Source organism: Melanotaenia boesemani, chromosome 7, assembly GCF_017639745.1.
Source record: "Melanotaenia boesemani isolate fMelBoe1 chromosome 7, fMelBoe1.pri, whole genome shotgun sequence".
Lineage (NCBI taxonomy): Eukaryota > Metazoa > Chordata > Actinopteri > Atheriniformes > Melanotaeniidae > Melanotaenia > Melanotaenia boesemani.
The window spans coordinates 14,706,932-14,724,753 of NC_055688.1; the positions used below are offsets into that span (position 1 = coordinate 14,706,932).

General features: G+C 36.7%; 1 protein-coding gene across 1 annotated transcript; it reads right to left on the reverse strand.

The window, feature by feature from the left end:
• Positions 1–52: 52 nt before the first annotated feature.
• aga (aspartylglucosaminidase) lies at positions 53–12,142 on the reverse strand. The gene is made up of 9 exons (XM_041990663.1): positions 11,863–12,142; positions 9,976–10,129; positions 8,642–8,754; positions 7,774–7,886; positions 4,951–5,059; positions 4,733–4,808; positions 2,741–2,848; positions 1,453–1,586; positions 53–282 (listed from the first exon to the last, which is right to left on the reverse strand). The coding sequence occupies exons 1-9, from the start codon at positions 12,008–12,010 to the stop codon at positions 182–184; spliced, it is 1,056 nt and encodes a 351-aa protein (XP_041846597.1). The 5' UTR covers positions 12,011–12,142; the 3' UTR covers positions 53–181.
• Between the last annotated feature and the right edge of the window lie 5,680 nt (positions 12,143–17,822).

Genomic DNA, 17,822 nt, shown 5'->3' on the forward strand with positions numbered 1-17,822 from the left:
AGTTATTTATAAAAAAAAAAAAAAGGTGATAAATCTGACAGAATCCAACCACTTAAACTAGTTCCCATTTTTATTGACAAGTGTATTATTTTTTAATTCGGATTTATTAAATCATGGAAATAAATGACAGCAAGGAGACTGAATTCATACACTTAAAGATGCAGAGAGAGTCCATCTCCATCTAAAAACAATCTACAGACTTCAGGGTTGGCGTGTCTGACTCCGAGTTTGAAACCATGTACTGGAACTTTGTGAGGCTCTGGACTTTGTTACAAGCTGCACCTGAGAAGATGAAGGAGAGATAGGCCTGTTAGAGGAAAAGCATTTCATACCCTTTTAGTATCATGGGCCCAACATAATGAGAGTTTTATCTGAATGTTCCATCGTAGTGATGCTAATTCCTCTAATCATCCTTCAGATGTTAATATCTGTTAATCCTACTTTCTCATTTGCACTCTGGTCTCATTTCATGTGGTGAAAAGTAGGTTATGTGTGCAACAAAAACACTGGGGATATACTGTAAAAGTAGATTTTGAGTGGAACAAGCTGTTATTTGAAGGTGAAAGTACTATGAGTTCACTAAAGAAGGAAAGCCAAAGGGTGTGCCTCTTTATCTGCCACAAAAGGTTCCAAAATTGGCCACCGTTGCCATGAGAACAACATTTCTAGGCTATAGTAGATATTGTTGGAGCTCTTTGAGGAGGAATAGATGACAAACATCCTTTTTCTTTTTTCGAAGTTTTAGGTATAAAGGGTTTTTTGTTTTCTGGATTTTCTACTGTTTGATGTCTGCTTTACTTTTAAGCGTTTTTTATTTATTTTTCTTCCCTTTAGATTTTATTATTAAGAAATTGACTTTGGTCTGAGAAAATTACAATGACGAACGAACAGACAGAGATGGATGTATAGATAAACAGACTACTCAACTCAAAAATGGGGAATTTGGTTTTTTCTATGATGTCAGTGTTTTTAAAATCCACTAAAACCTTTACAGGTGAGCTTAACTTGATCTTCTCTAAGCTTTTGAATACAAACTTCAAAATGTTTAAGTTTTTATTTTATGCTTGTTAGAGGAAATGCTGTTTTAACAAAACTTTTAACTGAAAAAGCCCAAAAGAAGTGTCTGAACCACGAACCGATCACTAAACGCTCTGGTTTAATGACAGCTTTTATTTAAACTGTCTTTTTTTCATAATACTTTTCACACATCGACGTCATCAGACCGGAGCGACACCTAACACAAGATACTGAGACATTCTATGTTGTGATATTCACGTCTCTGTTGCTAGCTTGTCTTTTATAAATTGAGACAAAGGAATTAACACTGCATGATTTTACTTAAATGGTCTACAAGTGTAATATCTTCTTAAAAAAATCTGTTACTATTTTATAGAGTAATTTTAATCCTGTATTGTGTCTTTTGGGTCTGTATTTGTGAAGCCAAACACTCACCATAATGTCCTGTTGTGTTAGCACAGATGATGGCTCCAAAGAATTGGGGGTAATGCCTCTTGATTCTGGAAATGGCCGACTTGCAGGCTGCTGAGGGATCGGCCCCAGCCCTCATCAGCTCCACGGCCAAGTAACTGTTGGCAGGATGACATGAGGCAAACTAATAAGTGCTGTCAAGGCAACCAACCAGGATCATGATAGTGATGCCCTTAGAATTATAACATGGGCTGAGCATAATGATAAAACCCTGAATCCTTTAAACCCGGTCTTACTCGACTTCATGCACATTATGTCACCTCTTTATAGGCGTTCACAAGAAAAGAAAATCAGAAAGTAAGCAGGGCTTAGTTTATTTGTATAACACATTTCATGCACAAGACAATTCAAAGTGCTTCACATAAAACTGATCAATTATATTTTATCTCAAAATACTGAAAGAAAATAGTCTTTCTTTTTAATATTCACATCAGACGTGTTGCACTCGTAGATGCACTGGAGAATGTGTTACTGCTGTATTTTGACCACAGTCTATACTAAAGCTTTTAATAACATAATTGAAAATAACCTGGAAAAATAGACATAATTTTGGCCAATAATAACAAGGTTCTCTTGATAAACAACCTGCAGTACTTCCAGGAAGGGAGTAAAAAAAAAAAAACTATAATTGAAATAGACAACCCTCGGGTGTGGTGTGCACAACTTTAAAAGAATGGCATGTGTGCTCACTGCTCACCAAACTAGCCTGGCTAAATAAAGCCTTCAGTACGGAGGAAAAAAGAATTCTCTGAACCTGGAAAGAAACGGCTGTTTAAGTGAAATCCCGCTACTTTGGAGGAGCGTACGAGTGACAGTTTTGGGGCAACATAGTCATGCCTTCTCCCTTTATAATACTATTTATGCACTTGGAGCTTGAGGCTCACCCTAGAAGTTGCCTGTTTAAAATCTGCTCACGTCACAAATGTCGATATCCTCTGAAGAATACTTGCTGTTCAGTTACCTTATTTTTCATACAGGAGACTGGAAAAGAAAATCCGGTTAGGGAGAATGGAGGAGTTTAGAATTAGATATGTTCAGTTTGGTTCAGCTGGGTTTATGGCCGAGTCATAGGAAACTATTTTGATATGCAAGAAAACTTCAATGAAATCATTTCAGTTGACATAATGTGGGAACACGCCACATTACTTCCACAACAGATTGTGTTTATGAAGTTAATATTTCATTTATTATTATTATTATTAATAATAACACAGAAAACCTTTGAAATTATTTCATAAAATGGTCAAAGCACCTGGGTAGAAAGCGCATCATGATGTCACCATCTCCAGTAGCTGCAGCAGCACCAGCTGAGCTGTCTGCATAGGCCCCAGATCCAACAATAGGAGAGTCCCCAACACGCCTACACAACACGAAACATGACAAGGACATGCACACACAGAGAAATGTCGCATCAGGAAAAAGATAAAGGGAAAATTTTTGTGTCTTCAGTAATAACAGCTAAAAGCAAATCCCTCTTTTTATCAGCTGTGTTAAGTATCAACAAACTAACTTGTTTAACTAATTGTTAAGGAATTTTGTAGCAGAAAGGAGTCGAAGTTAACTTCACTAGGCCTGTTCAAAATGACTAAAAATCTTTCCATAAATATGATACTAAAGTCACAAAAGCAGAATAAAACCTACATCGCAGTTTACTGATCATGCTAACGTTTCTGTCCTTTTGGACCTTTATACAGATTGTTTTGGGTTTTGTTTCTCAATACACCATAATATATGCTCTCATTTTAAAGTCTCGGTATGTAACATTTAGGGTGATCTATTGGTAGGAATGCAATATAATATTTATAACTGCTGGCTTGAGTGTAGGATGGGGGGAAAACAACCTCTGTGAAATTTATAACCACTGCTACCCTTGCTCCTCCGCTGGGTTCCAACTTAGTGTTTCTACAGTAGCAGTGCATCAGCCTTACAACTCTCATTAAACATTCAAAATGATGTAATCACTTCTAGTGTTTGTCTTAAGTCTACCATGAATACATGTATACATATCAGCTGTAGCCCACAAGGTAGATTGGTCGTCCTTCAACCAGAAGATCACTGGTTCAACTCAGTCAACACACTGAAGTGTCCTTGGGCAAGCTGCTGAAACCCACCTTACTCCCTTGTATGTTCCTTGCTTTGAAGCTGCTTTGGATAAAAGTGTGTGCCAAGTAAATGTAACGGAGATCTCCAGACTTGTTAACAAACTTATTGTTTAAACATAGGAAGAAATACGTTTGCAAATTAATTACCAATAATACGACAATAATATAAGAATTCTCCTGTTTAGACTTTGATCAGTGTCACCCTTCCTCCGGGAGAGTAACTTTTTCAGTGACCTGAATTGTGACTGATGAGACGCCATGTTTTAGGTTATTACTAAGCACCGCTACATAATCTCACTAGTCTTTCCCTTTGAAGCTTTTATAACCAAATTTTCTCTGATTTAATGATGGAATGTTTTATTAACATAGGACAACACACAAAGATATTTGATCACATAAATTACATGGAACATGTGATGACATTCTTAATTTAATCATTTTTTCCTATTATGAAAATGAGTAAAATAATTACCGATGATCATATTACTGCACTAAGCACATCCCCTGCATTTACAGCATCCATTTGGAAGAGGTTTAAACTAGGCTGGTCTGATTTTATCTTAATGTATACAAGCTCATATTAAATCAAAGTTTTTTTTCTCTCTGTTTTCATTTAGTAAAAGTGTTGGATGATACCTGGTTTGTATTATTTTTTTCATATAAATTGGATTTATGGGAAGGCTAAGCTATTACTTTTAGTAACTGTTGGAAAACGGTATTTAAATGTGACCCCTCCTCCCAAGTAAAAAAGCAATTTAATTAAAAAAAAAAAGAAGTAATGTTGAAAAAGTCAAAGATGTACTGCAGCCAATCACAGAACAGAGCAGTTAATGTACTAATTGGTTCATGGCTGGAAACCCCCAGCAGCCAAATGAGATTATTTCTGTATGAGTCTACATTATTTCTTTAGGAATATCATGATAGCATGCCTTTGAGGTAGTTATGAACATATCACTGTCAATAACTGGAAGATGCTGCTCATCCTCCTCAAGGAGAATAACTGTCCTATAACTGTGTACGTGGATGTGATGGAGCATTATCTATTTAAGACGAATGAAGACGTTCTACAGTTTATAATCAATAAATCGTGATGATCACCAACAGCAGTGTTTTTGGCATTGAACTCTGTATATTGTACTCACCCTGAAACCTTGTGAGTAAGTCCATTGGTTGATGTACCGGCTGCAACATGTCCATGTTGATCAAGAGCAAATATACCTTGTGAAGAAATGGCACACAAGTATAAGTATAGCAGCTAGTCAAAGCAGCGTGAAGCTCTGTATGAATATATAACTGAAACTTTAAAAGGGAGACGAGCAAAAACGCGACCATGTAGTAAAAGTAACATGGTAAGCGGTACCTATGGTGTCATGGGAGTGTCCATTAACAGGCCGTGCCCTCTTGCTCTGCATTTGTATTGCCACGGGTCTGTAGGGTCCACACGACTTTGAAGGATCCGGAATGACATTCTGTTGACAGGAGAGAGGAGGACATCACTTTTTCCATTATGCATATGTCTTGGGACCTAATTACTTTAAGACACAAGACATACTTATCTATAGGTAGCTTGATTTCTTGAGCATTACCTAAATAAAACCTTCAGTGCTGTTGTTATTAATTGGTTTTATACCCAACAGTAATTCCTACAATGGTATAAAGTAGGGAGGCATCTCCAGAAGTCATATACTGAAACACATGTAACCTAGAGTAACTCCACCTCCATTGCAAGTGGTTCTGGGTAGTGCTTCAAACCTAGCACACTTTGTGATTATCTCTGTAGTTTGAGCACACCAGTTTGACCCATAGGAGAGTGTGAAAAGTTTATTCTGTTTCTTTGATGTTAAAGGTAAGTGGAATTCTGCTCAGAAGTGTCAAATATTGAGTTCAATGGATAGCTGCAGAATCTGAGTTTTACAATATTCCCTTTCATGAAGATGAAACCATTGGAACTTTCTCTTTAGTCATGAGGAATACGGGTTCTGCTCCACTCAGAAACAATGAAAAGTTTTCAGAAGGAACTTGGTTAAAAGGGGGAAACATGACATAGTTGCTGTTTGAAAAGATGATTTTTTTTTAGTTCATCACACCCTACTGTTTTTGACTGTTTTCCTATAAAGAATTTAATTCATTCTAAACAGACATGGATTATTCCCTTACTGACAGCACCAGATGGAAATATAAAGAAGGCAGGTGGGTCCAATAGCTGTTCCCTCAATATTTTACCATATAATGCAAAATACAAAATCATTTCCAGCATTAAATTATTTGTGCTGATTATAGATGCAAAATAAAACAAAGTTTTAAACATTTACAGTTGGGGTCTCCAGGTCAAAGGATTGTGCTATAAATGTGTCTGCACAAGGCTCTGTGTAGCTGGTGCAGCCTTGTCAGTAGACTTAATTTGTGGTGTGAATGTTTGGAGTGCCTCTGAGTAGACGTCAGCGTGCAGATGCACAGTACTCCAGGTGGATATTACAATTGGAGCAACTACTACTTGATGATGTCAGCAGTTGCCTGCCTACAACCGCCCTCCTTTTCCTCACCGTGGTTTGGTCTGCTTTCTGATATCTTCAATGACCCAGACACACAGCTCTAAATTAGAGTGTGTGTATAGATTTGTCAAAGGGAGAATTAAGGTAATTTTACTTTTAAGACTCCATTTTATTTGCTCAATTAAAAATAATCTCAATTTGCTTCATTTTTATTTACAATACTGGCAACTTGGTTAAATAAAAGTCTGGTTTTAAAGCCAAAATACTAAATTATATGCACTTTTTACATCCCCATCTAGTCATTTCATAAAGTTTTCTTCCATTCAAACAGTGAGTTGACGTGTAGACGCAGACTACGCAGGCTACAGAGTGTCCTCCGTAGTCTACACACTTCGAAGTCAGCTTAACGTTGGTGAAATGGGACAGCCTACCTAGTCAACAAGAATTTCCCTTAGCAACAACACAGGACGTTGAATCACTTAAACCTCTGAAATTACTCATAGGACACTTCAGTGGATGTTAAAGCCGACCGGTAACACCGACAGTAAAAATAAGAAAAAAAAAAAACAGTCTGAGGCTCTGTTGTTTTCCAGGCGATACACACATCATTAATCCCTTAAAAATCTATTAATATAAAATATTACAGAATTTTATTGTCACCATTTAACAAACATGCTTTTAATGTACTTGGTTTTGTAACGTTTCTACTAAAATGTAGTTAAAAAAAAAAAACGTGCTTTTTTTTCAAAGCTTAGTTGAAAGCTAAAACATAGTCTTCTGAGCTCGGTTGCTGATTCGCCACCGTCTTGTGCACAATGAATTCTGGGAAAAAAGAGGCCGCGAAGGATGCGTCACCAGCAGCCTTCGTTTGAGGCCAAACGAAGTGCAGATTTGAAGGGTGGAGTCGAAGGTCCTTCAAATTCTGTGAATTGGTACTTTGCGCACCGCAAAGACGTATGTGGCCGACGAATCCGCACAGACCCTGAACTGGGACACACCTTATATATTATTTCCTCAGGGGATTTGCCACACAAAATATATTTAAGCATCTATTTCGGGTCGCAGGTAAACTGGAGCCAATCTCAGCATTTTAACAGGTGAGAGGCAGGGTCATCAACAGGGCCAAAACATATAGGGACAAACAACCATTCACACACACATACTCACTCCTAGGGAGAATTTAAAGTGACCAATTAACCTAACATGCATGTCTTTGGATGGTGGGAGGAAGCCGGAGAACCACCATGCAGCTCTGAGCGGTCACGATAATGAATAATGAAAAAATATATATATTAAGCATCTGCCCCAACTTCATAACCAATTTTGACATACTGAGCTGGGTAAATTCCATTATTAATGTCTATGAATAATTTGAGGAAATAATCAGATTAGTTTAGGCTCTTTCTAAAGAGTATAAATGTAGTAAATTCTGTTTGGATGTACAACTTCTCACTTATTCTGGAGATGTTGTGACATTATTGGGGAAGCGAACTGGGAGGCTTTTGAAGAATAGCAACAGCTCAATGCTACAGGGCATAACCTTTACCAGAAAAGCTGACGCTTTATGAAGTACTTTAGTATGCCTGTCAATTTCTCTTTTTGAAATCCATCTTTTAGAAGCAGCATGCCTGTAACCAGCACAAGAAAGAAAAAAAAAAAACTGAGTTTAATTCACATGTATGTGCACGTACCTTTCGATAATTAGGTTGGCAGTTGCCCTTCAGCCACTGTAAGAAAATATTCTCAGATTTGTTGGTAGTCAAGTCTTCTGCAACAAAGCCCATGTTTTCTGCAAAAATGGAAGCTATAAAAAGAGAAGCAATACTTTCAGGTCAAGTTACTCATTCTAGACCACTCTGACCTCAGGTTAAGACAAAAACAAAGGGTCACCAGCAAAGAAAGGACAGGAGGCAATTTCATTTCATTTAGGCTTGCAGACTGCTTGTGAAGGAAGATGTGTTTCTGCAGCTCCGACTCAGAGTCGTCGTATTTTCTGAAGAATGCTGTTGTCAGAATTTCATACATTTCATCCCAATCATTTGAATTAAAAGTGACTTCTCACATCAGAATGAGATGTTTTAATTTTGGTCTTTGGATTTTGATCTCTCTTAATTCATCTAGGACTCTAATGAAAAAAGATAAATAAATAAAGAATGCTCTTATGTGTTTTTTTTTTTTTTTTTCCATTTGCACTTGAGCACTTAACAATAATTCTCTTTATGTTCAGAGGATCATACTGGAGCTCTGACCAATGCATTCATCACCAATTGCTAATGTTAGTCATCGAGGGATTAAAGCTTATTCTGTCTAAAAAGCCTCAGCCCTGATGCGATAAGTGCCTGTCTGAGCTCATTAATGGAAATTCAAGTGTCCTTTAGGCATCTTTTTTTATCCCTTTCTTTCAAACTCTACATAAATATACTAAACATTGAAGTTGAGTTAGATCTTTAAAATGAATTTATATACTGTGTGTTGTTCAAATAAACTTCAAGATTATTTCCTCCCCTATCAGCCTTTTCTTTTTCATTTTTATTTTCACTTAATCTCATCCACACGTACCTGACTCTCCCACTAGCAGTGTGTGGTCAGTGTGCTCCATCACAGCTCTCGCAACTCCAATGGCATTTTTTATTCTTCTCAGGTCTGCCACAGCGCCCACCTCCATTGTGTTACTACTCAAAGAGAAACACAGTAAAGAGACATTCCTGCTGGCTTGCTAGATCAAGTTATCTGTCTCTAATTTATTTATGAAGGTTATCATGTGTAACCTTCATAAACACTCGGGCAAAAATGAAGACAAAAATGCTTTCTGCAACAATGAATTAGAGGGACTGGCATATTTGTTTTTCTTTGAAACTGCATCAGAGTGACGTGATCTCAATTTTGTCATTAAATTGTTGATGCTGCATTTTGCATGGTATTGTAATAAACTGGATTATATTTAATATTTATCATAAGAAGCTTAAACCTAAAGAGTATGCACAGAGTTACGTCTTCCCTGACACAATATCAAAGATGCAGCATTTTTACAGAGCCGGTGTTTCTAGCCGGACTCCTCTATTGGATTACCGTACAGGTGTTTGTTTAGAATCTTGTGCTCAGAGTAAATAAAATAGCTGCTGGTGATATCTGCTGGATTTCTCTGCAACTATATTGGATTGTGTGCAGGAGACCAGCCTCTTCTTTCAATGTATTCATGACTATGTAACACACAAAAAAAAGCCAATTTTCCTGCCAGTAAAGGAAGAAACATTCAATAAAGAAACCGCAAACAGCTTGCTGCTTGTCTTTTGTTGTGGGCTGACATTTACTTCCCATTATAACTTCTGAGAGTGTAAATGTTAGTTTTTAAGGACCTAATAATTGGCAAGCTTTTGGATCCTAATGAGACTCTTAATTAGTATTTCACTGAAGAATGGTTTGAAGGAAAGGTCATCCAGTTAAGTGTGTAAATGTTAAAGATACATGGACATCAACAGCACAAATTGTAAAAAAGTGTAACAGTATGTTGACAGCTGCATGTGCCTAATTAGCATTTCAAGATCTGAGTCATCTTAAAAAAAACAAAAAAAAAACATAGGTTCTCAATAAAAAAAAAAAACATCTTCATAACCTTTTCTCTGTTCATTGATAGATATTTCATGCTCACATCAAATAGTGCTAAAGCATAACATCTAAAGATTGAGGCTGACTTACATGGCTGTGAAAATGGCCGCTAGATATGAAAGCTGTGAAATTCCAGTAACATGACAAAAAAAAAAAAGAGAAAAGAAAAAGAAAAAATCCTAGATACCTATCTTCACTGCTCAGCTAGGCTGCATTACACATTATTTTTTACCATGTCATTACCTAGTTTTCTTTGTTCAACAGCACAGTATACATCCATGGTTTACCCATTCATGATCATGGCATCCAGTGTGGTCTCCCCAGACTCATCGGGGCTCCCGCCAAAGCCGACACTGCCATCACACTGCTCCATTTCACAGCGGGCACAGCCTTTCTCCACTGCATCCAACACTGAGCCACCGGACTGCAGGGCACTCCATGCTACACACACAATGAGCCTTTCAGCATGCAGGATCACTCTGTCCAACAAATCTTTATTTGACAAAAAAACAGCTAAGCCTGATGGAGACAGTTCAAATACCCACTGCAATTTACATTTAGCTTGACAGAACCTTTGACCAATAACTGTGATATTTAGGTTTATAAAAATAAACTATTTTACATCCTAGAAATGCTGAATTAAAAAATTATGCAAACCCACCTAAGCGTTTTTAAGAATAATGACTTTAAATCATAGTAAACATTTCAAGTACATAATTAAATTTATTATCTGAACTGATGAGTTAAAGTTAGATGGCCACCTATAAAACAGGAATGTGGAAAGCATTTGTTCACTGAGTAAAGTAAAGTAAAAGACAAGCCCCAAAATGGGCGGATCAATAGTTGAGGCTCACAGACTACACCTTTAAATATCTCCTAACTAAAGAAACCTGCTTTTTGGTGTTTTTTTATTTGTTTATTTATTTATTTTATTTATTTATTTTTTCATTTTCATATCCTCTGCCAGTAAAATAAAAATGGAAAGCTGACAAGACATCTGATAAATTAAAGGGCATCCATCTATCAAAGAGTGAGATTCTTATGTGAACTTTAATCACCTCAGGTCTGAGCTGTTGCTTGAGATGTTTTGAATACCATTCCTATCATTTTTCGTGTCAAGCTATGCACCTGCTGCAAACCGACTAGACAGATAAGTCACAAGCAAAGCTGAAACATTTTCACCTTCAATTTGAACATGACCAATGTATCATCCTGATGGAAATCAAATGGAGGGAGGGCAGGCCTGCCACTGGTAGTTATGAAGCCTAGAGAGTTCAGCCCATTTCATATCCCCATCTAAGACCCTGATGGTCTTTCATACGTATACGCTCTGGTTGAGTCACAAGTACACTGGGGGGGAAAAGTCTAATGTTGAGAGAGGGGAAAACCTGAAAATACTGATTATAAAGCAGCCAAGGAATTTGCCACACAAAATACTAAGTCCTCTTTCTCCTATCATGATTAAAATTGGTCATAGGAACTGATTTTGCAGATCTGAAGTAGCTTAAAGTTAGCATTTGAATAAATAAATAAAAATCCAAGACTGCAACAAACACGAATTTAGTGACTATTATAAATGATGACTACTTATGAAAATCGCACATGCATGAAAACGCTTGCCACCTCTCAGGGTGATATCCTAACTTAGGATTTTAAAAAAGATGGGCAGCAAATGTTTATATAAGAAAAACAAATAATGGTGGACTCAAGATTTTAGCAAGTGAGTCACAGAATTAATTATCATAATAGCTGCATTAATAGTTTATTATTAAACTAATTTCTTTGTTTAAAAAAAAACACTGTGCTGTGTTTTGCTGTTAAAAGTAGATGTCAATAAATCACGTGTTGGAAAGCAACATACAAATCCATACACATACAAAGCAACATCCAAGGTAGTATGATCATACCCATCGATGGGCCAACTATAGTTTGATTTTAAAGGTGAAAGGGGGAGTATGCAGTACAGAACCATGCAAAATGCTCTGTAATGTACAATAATGTATATAAATATATATAAATCATATCCAAAACAATCAAAAACACGTTACCAGCATGCCCAAAAGTTCCTGTTAAAGTTGTATTATATTTAAAGTATCGACGGTGTCACATAATTGGACTCTGCTCTGAAGTAACAATTGAGTGTTAACAGACAGCAAAATCCAAGTATGGCCTACCTGCAGCCGTCGCACTTTTGAATGGCCAAGTATTGACAACAAGAGGTAACGATGAATGTCCAAGTGGAAATAGCAGCGTTACAGTTAAAATCAGGAGCAATACAAACATGTTGCGCTGTCGATGCGTGGGCATTATAATAAACATCATTCAAGTTGCATCGCTATTTTTAAGCTGTTACTTCTTTGGAGTACAAAATAATAAAAAAGTAAGCTGTTAAAGAGAAGTCACTGTAAAGTGAAGCTATTATTGTATCAAGACGATACATTGAAACTTCCTTGTTGTGTCACATGCCGAGTGTGGGCTGGTTCTTCATTAAAGGGACAGTGCAAACATTTCTCACGCTAACGCGTATATCATAACTGCAGAGCTTCAAATGTGTGGATGTGGGCCTACCAACAAATTTCTGACCATTTGGAAACACTTTACTTGAATTATGAGTAAAATTATCCAAGGAATTCATTGTATTCTAGTGCACTGGCACCATAAGAACTTGGGTAGTTAACTACATAGAAAATTTAGTTAAATGTAAGACAAATTTCAAGTCTGCTTGCTTTTAAACAATGTAATACAAAACTCTGACATTCAGGACAATTTGAAGCTTTTCCAACAAACAAATGTCTAACATACTTCACACTAGCAGTTATAATATTCATCTGCTTTTATGCCAATGAGAATAATACAGCTATGTAGGGTGGCTTTGTTGCCCATTTCAGGTGAAACACCAACGCTTTTGACTTTCTGACAAATTGGAAACACTTGTCTAGAAAAAGAATAAAAATATTCAGGGAATTCATTGTGATTTAATTCACAGCAATGGTACTTTATTAGGTTAAGTGCCCCACAATATAACTTGTGTGCTAGCTCTGTAAGAACTTGGGTAGCTAACTACACTGAAAAATTTGTAAATTTATAACAAATGTCATGGTTTGAGGGCTCAGTCTACTTGTTTTTAAACAGTATTGTAACACAAATGTGTTTCGGGGGCTTTGATATTCCAAGCAATTTGAAGCTTTTCTAACAAACAAATAGTTAACAAGCTAACATGCTTTGTGCTAGCAGGTGTATTTAAGTGTCTGTTGTAGTGCTAACGGGACTAATGTTCATGCAGGTACGCAGGGTGGCTTTGTGGTTTGTTTCACTGGTTAATGAGAAGCAGAAACTTAGCTCTGCTGCTGGCAGCTTGAGATCTTGGCGCCTCCTCTCAGGGGTTTAATTTACATTGGAGATGGCAGGAAACCACAGTATTTGCTGCATGTGCTTTTGTAGATGTTGGACAGTGTTCTGTTTTTGCTCGGCAAATGTCAGCAAACAGACTAAGCTGCCCTTGTTGCTGGCTGTTGCTCATGTCAATTACAGCATTTTTTCTGCTGCTTTTGTTGCTTGAATCTCAGTTTGTTAGAGTTAAGAATGTGTTGTTGTCTTTTAGATTCCCTGTAGCTGATTTGCCTGTCACATTCTGTTCTTCTGACAAGCTGCTGCATTTACCTGTGAATAGTTGTTTTCAATGGACTAAACAAGAAGAAAGTCGCTTGCTTTGTGTAGTTTTCATTAGAAATTTGCATCATGTAATACATGACAATAGATAAATATTCTGCTTTGCAACTTATTTTTTTAGTTAACTGCATGTAAAACAAACTTATGTTATACTGTGTATATAAGTAGCCACACATGCTTTATTGTTTTATATACTTTCTAATAAGGAAAGCAAATAATATTTACCCAGAATTGTATTCATACAATTTATAAATGTGAAGTTATGTCACACTGTTGCATCCTGAGATAGGAGTGCCACTTTTTAAGAAATGCTTAATTGTTCTTGCTGTTTAAAATCATTGTTTCCTGGATATATTCAGTTTTCTTTGGCTAGAAACAGTCAAATCTGATGGAAAAAAGTAAAAAAAAAAAAAAACTCACAGGGAGTAATTGAATTTTGCCATTACATGCAAAGTTGGCTAAGTTCAATTTTTGTGTCTAAATCTGATTTTCTGCTAAATTTGTCAGTTTTTTTTTCCCCCTAAATTTGTTAAATTTCAACAGACTTTTTAAATTTGACTCAATATAACATCTAAACAAACAACAAGGAGCATCTTTGCATTTTCCATATTCCATTGGGGATCTATGTAAATACCTTAACTAAGGTACTAGTTACTTAACTAAAACATGGTTTAAAAGAAAAAACCATGCGAAAGTACATCAAAAACTTGGAAAGCTGAGTCCAAATACTGTGGATTTGGAAATTATCTAGATGATTGAACATTTTGCCCACTTCCTATTCTCTCATAGAGTTTTAGATGAATAGACGAATATGACTATTTCCCAGGAAAACCACTTCAGCAACACTCCATCAGTCAGACCATCATGATTAAGTGATGACATGGTAGGCTCTTAATTGACATGTGACAACTTTCAGATTACCAAACTACCTGCAAAGGGCTCTAAAAGATTCAAGATGACTCTCAACTTAACAACTTAAGTGTCATCTTGAATCAGTCAAATATAAACCCAAAGCTCTATCAGTGCTTTCATAATCTGCTTCATTTTACCTCCTAGAAGAAAGCAGTGGATTGTGACAGAGTTAAGGAAACAGGTTGAGTTGGAAAGTTTGGCATACTCCCCAAGTCATACCATATGGTACTACCTTGACATTACATACCGCATGCTGGGGATTTTCTTTTAAGTTCCTGGAATAACATATCCTGGCAGGGTAGGCAAAGTGTCCCTTAGAACAAAAACTTGATAGAACTGGATTCTCTCATTTTCAACCAAGCAAGAACAAAGCGTGGGCCAAGGCGGGGGAAACTAACAATATATTCTAACCTTGAGATGTGGACACCAGCAGCGTGGTCTTTTACATTATTCAAACGAAAAATACAATTTCCACTAATATTTTATTCATTGGTTTTTCTTTAACAATGGGAAGTCCCAGTGTGGTTTGGCAGGTATCTGATAGAGAAAAAATGGATGAGAGGAAAAGAGAGTATTATTACTTTCACCTGTGTTATTGATCCAAATTAAAGAACAGCACCTAAAAGAACCTATTGTTGATAATAACTTCATCAGTCACTGATATCCGTTGAAGTTTTTCTCAGTATCCTTCATAACAGTCTCAGAGGGCAGAAGCAATGTCACTATGGGTGTTAGTATTGACATATAAAAAGAAGCATGTGGATAAGCAGACCACAACACTGCAATACATAATACCAGCATATATTTGTGGTCTGATTGACAGTTGGTGACAAATGTCACATTACACAGTAGGTTTACAAATTATTCTGAATTTTTAAAAGCAACACCAATTAAAATATCTGACAACTGGAGTGAAAAAGCTTAAAACAGATAAATAGTGTGTTTTTCTGAATTTTAGCCACTGTGGGGGTTTTTTTTTTTAAGAACTGGACAAATTTATGACTGGCTCTGAATTATTACCTTACTCGATCTGTGAATGTTCCAAGTATTTTTACTTTGTACAATACCATGTAAGTAAAACCACTTATTACAAATATATGTTGGTATTTATACAGTCATTATCTTGTGCATGCAATGAATATAGACCAAAACCTTTGACATAATTAGTTTTTTTCCTTTATTTCATCTCAAATACCAGCTTAGACTGTTAGCCCTTTTGTTTTGTTTTTAACGTTTCTTCATGGTGCCCAAAGCAGATGGTTCGAAGGTTTGTCCAGAGACCTGTCTTTGTGACAGAGTTGCCAGTGCAGAAGTTAGAACTTATGTTAAAAGACAAGTTCATTTACAAAGGCAATTAATGAGGGTAAAATGCCAGCTAGTTAAGCTGCGATACCAGCTGTCGGACCCAAACACAAGGAATAAAAAACCTTAAGGTTGGCACTGGACAGACTATTGCTTGGAACAGATCTGTCCTCACAAAAAACACGACCTTAGTCTATCAACCAACATCAATTGATAAACTTCTCTCAATGTTTTTTTTTTTTCTTTCATCAATGTACAATAAAATGGCAATGAGTTGGTGTGATGTTGTCCATTTAAAGCATAGCCAAGAAATCCAAAGTACCTAGCTATCAGCTACTTTAGTTTTCACACAATCTCTGTCAAGTTTATTTATTTATTTTATTTTTTTTACTATTCACGCTTTAAAGGTGCAGTGTACCCTCAGATGCGTTTTTAAACTGTTAACAACATTGTATTACTTATTTCTGATGAAAACCACCGTGTTACCACCCACTACTGTTGTTAAAATTGGTCATTTTTAAATTTCTTTTAAAAGCAAGATTTTGTGGGTCAATAATTATTCAAAAACCTCCCCTACAGGGTAAAACCAGGTTTTGTTTTTCATGACAGAGGTAAACTTGTCTCTACATCATAGTAAATAAAAAAAAAAAAAAACTCACAGCCCACTCCCTCCAGTTGCAAAAACAGCAGCTCTTCGCCTTGCAGGCATTGAAAACTGAGTCCACCGACGCATATGTACGAATGTGAACTGGTTATGTGATGTAGATTCACTAGTTTCTGACCTTTGGGCTTTTCCAGAGCTTTTGAAAAAATATTGCTGCAATGGGACGGATTTTGTGCTTTTAAGGGGTCTAAAAGTAAAACCGGACTTTATTCTTTACCTGATGATCCTCATCTGCAGCTTAAATCGTGGTAGCAGCAACAACAGCACTTCCGGCAGCTGCCACAACCTGTTGCACGTCGCCAGAGCCTGCCAGAGCTGGTGCCACAGGCCAACGGCTCAGACTGATACGGTTCAGGAGCACCTTGTTCTCGTACCACTGTGTTGTGTAGCTGAAGGGATTCTTGAGGGGAAAAGTCTCCCACCTCAAAGAACGCTCTGTGCCGTAGGTGCTTTATGAATCTGTATCTTTCCATCTTGCTAGTGGTTACTGAACTGCTGTCTGTCCTTCAGTCATTTCTGCCTGTGTATTTACATAGAAGGACGAGCTAGTTTCATGGGGAGAAAAAACAAACACACAAACAAAGCAACAACTACAGTCTCATCACTGATGCTGTTATCACTAATGTAATTCCAAACACTGGCTTCCTGTGTGTAATCACACACAAATGCATTGCATTGCTATTGCTAGTCACCTCTTTTCGGTTAATGTGAGTCACCATGCATGAACAGTGGCAGCCTAACAAGAATTCTGTCTTGCTTTGATAAGCTGCAACTGATGTGTGAAAAGGGCTTTATAGAGAAGAGGCCTGTTCTTGGTAACCCTTCTGAACAAGCCAAACAATGTTCTAGCTTTTTTCTTTTTTTTTCCTTACACTTAATAAGCTTTACCATTTAACATGCTAACTTAAGCCTATAGTCTGATAGCTCTTGAGTTTTTTGCATTTTTTCTGAGCACTGCACATGAGACCTAAAATAATCTCACTGGGATGACCACTGCTTGAATTTGAAATTGTCTTACATGTTTTGCACTCATTTTCTAATAATGAATTAACTCAAAACACACTCAAATTTGTTTGGAAATGACCTCTTAACCCTTCTAAGATTGATGGGCATAAAAAATAGCTTTTCTTAGATCATTGCTGGTGTCTTTTCTCTTGTTAAAACACATCTGAATCGTATAACCTCTAAAACCTCTCCTTTTATAGCGATCATTAGACCTGCTGTTGATCAGCTTATCAAGCGAGATCATCTGATGATCAGCTTATCAAGGACATCAGAACACTTGATCAAGGAGTCTTTTTTTAAATAATAATCTTCAGTCCCTCCAGCAGAGCTCAAAAACGTGAAGAATCAATGTCACAATGCATTAATGTGGTTTTGGTGACACTTGATTGCTCAACACCATCTAGTGTCATCTAGACACTTGATGTTGGTTTTTCTTTGTTTTTGACACCCATCTTTATATCCCATTGTCAGCACATCATTGAAGTTATTCTGAAATTTTTATTTTAGCCTAAGTCATCATAAGAATTTATTTTGAAACAAAAATATATTTTTTATCCTCGAAAAAGGCAGCTGTCAAGCGTT

Excerpts from the sequence above, each read along its gene's own strand:
- aga (XM_041990663.1), bottom strand. The coding sequence starts at position 12,010 with ATGATGTTTATTATAATGCCCACGCATCGACAGCGCAACATGTTTGTA. Across the intron at positions 7,887-8,641 it reads ACTGCTAGTGGGAGAGTCAG|CTTCCATTTTTGCAGAAAAC; the intron begins GTACGTGTGGAT and ends CTCTTTTTATAG. Across the intron at positions 2,849-4,732 it reads CTTACTCACAAGGTTTCAGG|GCGTGTTGGGGACTCTCCTA; the intron begins GTGAGTACAATA and ends CGTGTTGTGTAG.